The sequence below is a fragment of the Coregonus clupeaformis genome, unplaced genomic scaffold (genome assembly GCF_020615455.1).
Source record: "Coregonus clupeaformis isolate EN_2021a unplaced genomic scaffold, ASM2061545v1 scaf0008, whole genome shotgun sequence".
In the NCBI taxonomy this organism is placed as follows: Eukaryota; Metazoa; Chordata; class Actinopteri; order Salmoniformes; family Salmonidae; genus Coregonus; species Coregonus clupeaformis.
In genome coordinates this window covers 405,001-412,500 of record NW_025533463.1, presented here as the reverse complement: position 1 = coordinate 412,500, position 7,500 = coordinate 405,001, and the positions used below count along the sequence as shown (strand labels likewise).

General features: G+C 45.3%; 1 protein-coding gene across 1 annotated transcript in view; it reads right to left on the bottom strand.

Annotated features, from left to right (window-relative positions):
- The window catches only part of LOC121534174 (lipoma-preferred partner homolog), a 421,644-nt gene that overhangs the window by 246,116 nt on the left and 168,028 nt on the right, over positions 1 to 7,500 (bottom strand). The window contains exon 5 of the mRNA XM_041840707.2: positions 7,189 to 7,271. Within this exon, the coding sequence (XP_041696641.1) occupies positions 7,189 to 7,271 (83 nt within the window). The remainder of the gene's footprint in view (positions 1 to 7,188; positions 7,272 to 7,500) is intronic.

Here is a 7,500-nt window from a genome sequence, read left to right as displayed (position 1 = left end):
GCAAGGGGGAAGTGAACTATCAGTTTGATGGGGATGGACTGGGCTGAGCCTGAGCTACAAAGGTGATCATCTGGACAGTGTGGACAGTAGTGAGGAAGAGCGGAGAGGGAGAGAAAATCCAGGAGATTATAACACAGTTCGGTGTAATCTCAAATTACCATATTGTAACTCTGTATAATATATCTGCCTTCACAGACTGTACCAGACAACACATCTATAGTAATGTAGATCATTGCAATTAAATGTGGATTTCATGTAATGGACATACACAAAATAGTCCAAATTGGTGAAGTGAAATGAACAAAATAACTTGTTTCATAGAAATTCTAAAAAAAAGTAATAATGGAAAAGTGGTGTGTGCATATGTATTCACCCCCTTTGCTATGAAGCCCCTAAATAAGATCTGGTGCAACCAATTACCTTCAGAAGTCACATAATTAGTTAAATAAAGTCCACCTGTGTGCAATCTAAGTGTCACATGATCTCAGTATATATACACCTGTTCTGAAAGGCCCCAGAGTCTGCAACACCACTAAGCAAGGGGCACCACCAAGCAAGCGGCACCATGAAGACCAAGGAGCTCAGGGACAAAGTTGTGGAGAAGTACAGATCAGGGTTGGGTTATAAAAAAAAATCCAAAACTTTGAACATCCCACGGAGCACCATTAAATCCATTATTAACAAATGGAAGGAATATGGCACCACAACAAACCTACCATGAGAGGGCCGCCCACCAAAACTCACGGACCAGGCAAGGAGGGCATTAATCAGAGAGGCAACAAAGAGACCAAAGATAACCCTGAAGGAGCTGCAAAGCTCCACAGCGGAGATTGGAGTATCTGTCCATAGGACCACTTTAAGCTGTACACTCCATAGAGTGAGTGCAAATGAGCAAAATAAATAACAATATGGGGATGAGGTAGTTGGGTGGGCTAATTTCATATGGGCTGTGTACAGGTGCAGTGATCGGTAAGGTGCTCTGACAACTGAAGCTTAAAGTTAGTGAGGGAGATGAGTCTCCAGCTTCAGAGATTTTTTCAATTCGTTCCAGGCATTGGCAGCAGAGAACTGGAAGGAATGGCGGCCAAAGGAGGTGTTGGCTTTGGGGATGACCAGTGAGATATTACTGCTGGAGTGCATACTAAGGGTAGGTGTTGCTATGGTGACCAATGAGCTAAGATAAGGCGGGGATTTGCCTAGCAGTGATTTATAGATGACCTGGAGCCAGTGGGTTTGGCGACGAATATGTAGTGAGGACCAGCCAACAAGAGCGTACAGGTCATAGTGGTGGGTAGTATATGGGGCTTTGGTGACATAATGGATGGCACTGTGATAGACTACATCCAATTTGCTGAGTAGAGTGTTGGAGGCTATTTTGTAAATGACATCGCCGAAGTCAAGGATCGGTAGGATAGTCAGTTTTACGAGGGCATGTTTGGCAGCATGAGTGAAGGAGGCTTTGTTGCGAAATAGGAAGCCGATTCTAGATGTAACTTTGGATTGGAGATGCTTAATGTGAGTCTGGAAGGAGAGTTTACAGTCTAACCAGACACCTAGGTATTTGTAGTTGTCCACATACTCTAGGTCAGACCCGTCGAGAGTAGTGATTCTAGTCGGTGGGCGGGTGCTAGCAGCGTTCGATTGAAGAGCATGCATTTCGTTTTACTAGTGTTTAAGAGCAGTTGGAGGCTACTGAAGGAGTGTTGTATGGCATTGAAGCTCGTTTGGAGGTTTGTTAACACAGTGTCCAATGAAGGGCCAGATGTATACAAAATGGTGTCGTCTGCGTAGAGGTGGATCTGAGAGTCACCAGCAGCAAGAGCGACCTCATTGATATACACAGAGAAAAGAGTCGGCCCAAGAATTGAACCCTGTGGCACCCCCATAGAGACTGCCATAGGTCCAGACAACAGGCCCTCCGATTTGACACATTGAACTCTATCTGAGAAGTAGTTGGTGAACCAGGCGAGGCAGTCATTTGAGAAACCAAGGCTATTTAGTCTGCCAATAAGTATGCGGTGGTTGACAGAGTCGATGAAGACGGCTGCGCAGTACTGTCTATTATCGATCGCGGTTATAATATCGTTTAGGACCTTGAGCGTGGCTGAGGTGCACCCATGACAAGCTCGGAAAACCGGATTGCATAGCGGAGAAGGTACGGTGGGATTAGAAATGGTCGGTGATCTGTTTGTTAACTTGGCTTTTCAAAAACTTTCGAAAGGCAGGGCAGGATGGATATAGGTCTGTAGCAGTTTGGATCTAGAGTGTCACCCCCTTTGACCATGCGTAGAATAAAGCCTTGTAATGCTTGTTAATGCTTTGTAACTTAAGTTTATGCCTTGTATGTGAATCCATTCATTTTACAAAGTTATTAAAGATATATAAGAATCCATTATCAGACATTTATTAATTGTCTACTACTGTAACTAAACCACAGTCTCTTGTATATTGCTGTCTTTATGGAGTCAGATAAACATTTGAATAGGCTCACTGATTAGTCTTATCACGAGTCACATGTGATGTACAGTGGCCTATTTTGTTGCCTTACAACCTGGAATTAAAATTGATTTTTTTATTTTAATTTTATCATTTGATTTACACAACAAGCCTACCACTTTGAAGATGCAAAATATTTTTTCTTGTGAAACAAACATTAAATAAGACAAAAAAATGGAAAACTTGAGCTCCTTCAGAGATATCTTTGGTCTCTTTGTTGCCTCTCTGATTAATGCCCTCCTTGCCAGGTCCGTGAGCTTTGGTGGGCGGCCCTCTCTTGGCAGGTTTGTTGTGGTGCCATATTCTTTCCAATTTTTAATAATGGATTGAATGGTGCTCCGTGGGATGTTCAAAGTTTCAGATTTTTTTTTTATAACCCAACCCTGATCTGAACTTCTCCACAACTTTGTCCCTGACCTGTTTGGATAGCTCCTTGGTCTTCATGGTGCCGCTTGCTTGGTGGTGCCCCTTGCTTAGTGGTGTTGCAGACTCTGGGGCCTTTCAGAACAGGTGTATATATACTGAGATCATGTGACAGATCATGTGACATTTAGATTGCACACAGGTGGACTTTATTTAACTAATTATGTGACTTCTGAAGGTAATTGGTTGCACCAGATCTTATTTAGGGGCTTCATAGTAAAGGGGGTGAATACATATGCACGCACCACTTTTCCGTTATTTATTTTTTAGAATTTTCTGAAACAAGTTCTTTTTTTCATTTAACTTCACCAATTTTGACTATTTATTTAAATTACAGGTTGTAATGCAACAAAATAGGAAAAACGCCAAGGGGGATGAATACTTTTGCATAATAATCTTATCATTTTTCTTCCACTTTGACATTGGGTGTGGGATTGTTGACGAAAAATGACAATTAAATCAATTTTAATCCCACTTTGTAACAAACTGTGTAAAAGTGAAGGAGTGTGAATACTTTCTGAAGGCTCTGTATATCTGTGGGAAAGAGCCAGCAGTAAAGTTTCACTAGAGATGTATTTGGTCACATATAATCCAACTGAAAAATACTGTGTGTGTGTGGGGAGGAGGAAGTTTCTTTCTGACTGGCTGACTGACCGACCGACCGACTGGCTGACTGATAAAATGGTCTGCTAAATGACTAAAATGTAAATGTAATGTAAAGGTTATGAAACCTCAAGTAGTTCCAGTGATACTGCTGTAGGGGTTTCAGTGATAATAATAATAATAATAATAATATGCCATTTAGCAGACGCTTTTATCCAAAGCGACTTACAGTCATGCGTGCATACATTTTTTTTGTGTATGGGTGGTCCCGGGGATCGAACCCACTACCTTGGCGTTACAAGCGCCGTGCTCTACCAGCTGAGCTACAGAGGACCACACTGCTGTGGGGGATTCAGTGATACTGCTGTGGGGGATTCAGTGATACTGCTGTAGGGGTTTCAGTGATACTGCTGTGGGGGATTCAGTGATACTGCTGTGGGGGATTCAGTGATACTGCTGTGGGGGATTCAGTGATACTGCTGTGGGGGATTCAGTGATACTGCTGTGGGGGATTCAGTGATACTGCTGTAGAGGTTTCAGTGATACTGCTGTGGGGGATTCAGTGATACTGCTGTGGGGGATTCAGTGATACTGCTGTGGGGGATTCAGTGATACTGCTGTAGGGGATTCAGTGATACTGCTGTGGGGGATTCAGTGATACTGCTGTAGGGGATTCAGTGATACTGCTGTAGGGGTTTCAGTGATACTGCTGTAGGGGTTTCAGTGATACTGCTGTAGGGGTTTCAGTGATACTGCTGTAGAGGGTTTCAGTGATACTGCTGTAGGGGTTTCAGTGATACTGCTGTAGGGGTTTCAGTGATACTGCTGTGGGGGTTTCAGTGATACTGCTGTAGAGGTTTCAGTGATACTGCTGTAGGGGTTTCAGTGATACTGCTGTGGGGGATTCAGTGATACTGCTGTGGGGGATTCAGTGATACTGCTGTAGGGGGATTCAGTGATACTGCTGTGGGGGATTCAGTGATACTGCTGTGGGGGTTTCAGTGATACTGCTGTAGAGGTTTCAGTGATACTGCTGTAGAGGTTTCAGTGATACTGCTGTAGGGATTTCAGTGATACTGCTGTGGGGGATTCAGTGATACTGCTGTGGGGGATTCAGTGATACTGCTGTAGGGGATTTCAGTGATACTGCTGTAGGGATTTCAGTGATACTGCTGTGGGGGATTCAGTGATACTGCTGTAGGGGATTTCAGTGATACTGCTGTAGGGATTTCAGTGATACTGCTGTAGGGATTTCAGTGATACTGCTGTGGGGGATTTCAGTGATACTGCTGTAGGGGGTTTCAGTGATACTGCTGTAGGGATTTCAGTGATACTGCTGTAGGGGGTTTCAGTGATACTGCTGTAGGGGGTTTCAGTGATACTGCTGTAGGGGGGATTCAGTGATACGGCTGTAGGGGGTTTCAGTGATACGGCTGTAGGGGGGTTTCAGTGATACGGCTGTAGGGGGTTTCAGTGATACGGCTGTAGGGGGGTTTCAGTGATACTGCTGTGGGGGATTCAGTGATACGGCTGTAGGGGGTTTCAGTGATACTGCTGTAGGGGATTTCAGTGATACTGCTGTAGGGGATTTCAGTGATACTGCTGTAGGGGGTTTCAGTGATACTGCTGTAGGGGATTTCAGTGATACTGCTGTAGGGGGTTTCAGTGATACTGCTGTAGGGGGTTTCAGTGATACTGCTGTGGGGGATTCAGTGATACGGCTGTAGGGGGTTTCAGTGATACGGCTGTAGGGGATTTCAGTGATACTGCTGTAGGGGATTTCAGTGATACGGCTGTAGGGGGTTTCAGTGATACTGCTGTGGGGGGTTTCAGTGATACTGCTGTGGGGGATTTCAGTGATACTGCTGTAGGGATTTCAGTGATACGGCTGTAGGGGGTTTCAGTGATACTGCTGTGGGGGGTTTCAGTGATACTGCTGTGGGGATTTCAGTGATACTGCTGTAGGGGGTTTCAGTGATACTGCTGTAGGGGATTTCAGTGATACTGCTGTAGGGATTTCAGTGATACTGCTGTAGGGGATTTCAGTGATACTGCTGTGGGGATTTCAGTGATACTGCTGTAGGGGGTTTCAGTGATACTGCTGTAGGGGATTTCAGTGATACTGCTGTGGGGATTTCAGTGATACTGCTGTGGGGGATTCAGTGATACTGCTGTGGGGGATTCAGTGATACTGCTGTAGGGGATTTCAGTGATACTGCTGTGGGGATTTCAGTGATACTGCTGTAGGGGATTCAGTGATACTGCTGTAGGGGGTTTCAGTGATACTGCTGTGGGGGGTTTCAGTGATACTGCTGTGGGGGGTTTCAGTGATACTGCTGTAGGGATTTCAGTGATACTGCTGTAGGGGATTTCAGTGATACTGCTGTAGAGGTTTCAGTGATACTGCTGTAGGGGGTTTCAGTGATACTGCTGTAGGGGATTTCAGTGATACTGCTGTAGGGGATTTCAGTGATACTGCTGTAGGGATTTCAGTGATACTGCTGTGGGGGATTCAGTGATACTGCTGTAGGGGATTTCAGTGATACTGCTGTAGGGGGTTTCAGTGATACTGCTGTAGGGGGTTTCAGTGATACTGCTGTAGGGGATTCAGTGATACTGCTGTAGGGGGTTTCAGTGATACTGCTGTAGGGGGTTTCAGTGATACTGCTGTAGGGGATTCAGTGATACTGCTGTAGGGATTTCAGTGATACTGCTGTGGGGGATTCAGTGATACTGCTGTAGGGGATTTCAGTGATACGGCTGTAGGGGTTTCAGTGATACTGCTGTAGGGGTTTCAGTGATACGGCTGTAGGGGGTTTCAGTGATACGGCTGTAGGGGGTTTCAGTGATACTGCTGTAGGGGGTTTCAGTGATACTGCTGTAGGGGTTTCAGTGATACGGCTGTAGGGGTTTCAGTGATACTGCTGTAGGGGGTTTCAGTGATACGGCTGTAGGGGATTCAGTGATACTGCTGTAGGGGTTTCAGTGATACTGCTGTAGGGGGTTTCAGTGATACTGCTGTGGGGGTTTCAGTGATACTGCTGTAGAGGTTTCAGTGATACGGCTGTAGGGGTTTCAGTGATACTGCTGTAGGGGTTTCAGTGATACGGCTGTAGGGGTTTCAGTGATACGGCTGTAGGGGTTTCAGTGATACGGCTGTAGGGGTTTCAGTGATACGGCTGTAGGGGTTTCAGTGATACGGCTGTAGGGGTTTCAGTGATACGGCTGTAGGGGTTTCAGTGATACTGCTGTAGGGGTTTCAGTGATACTGCTGTGGGGGTTTCAGTGATACGGCTGTAGGGGTTTCAGTGATACGGCTGTAGGGGGTTTCAGTGATACGGCTGTAGGGGTTTCAGTATCAGCGCTACACCTCAGAGGCCTGCAGATTCGGAAAATTAAAGTACATCCCAAATGGCACTCTATTCACTATGTAGTGCACTACTTTTGACCAAGGCCCATAGGGCTCTGGTCAAAATAAGGGCACTATATAGGGGATAGGGTGCCACTTGGGACTCAGACTAAGCCTACTATTCCATGTCAGTACAGAACTCAATGCAGTGCTGGTGTACCTGTGCTCCTTCCCAAAGAGGGAAAGGCAGAGGTTATATGACAATTAACTTACCGTATAAATAAAGGGTAAATAAATGTATCATAATAGTCTCCTACCTGGTATTCTCTGTCCATGGATGGAGGGGGGGGTGGGAGGCCTCCGTCGTCAGCAGGTGGAGGAGGAGGTGGGGGGTAGTCCCCTAAAACACACAGATACCACAAGAGTTAGTTATACATCTGAGACGGTCACTCATATCACAAAACATATGGCTTGGGTGTCTGAAATGGCAGCCGATCCCTTTATAGTGCACTGCTGTTGAACAAAGCCCATAGGGAATAGGGTACCATTTGGGACAAAGACACATATGGACTCCCTAGTTGAATAATCAGACACAGAGTTAGAAAATAAACAACTGATGTAAATATGAC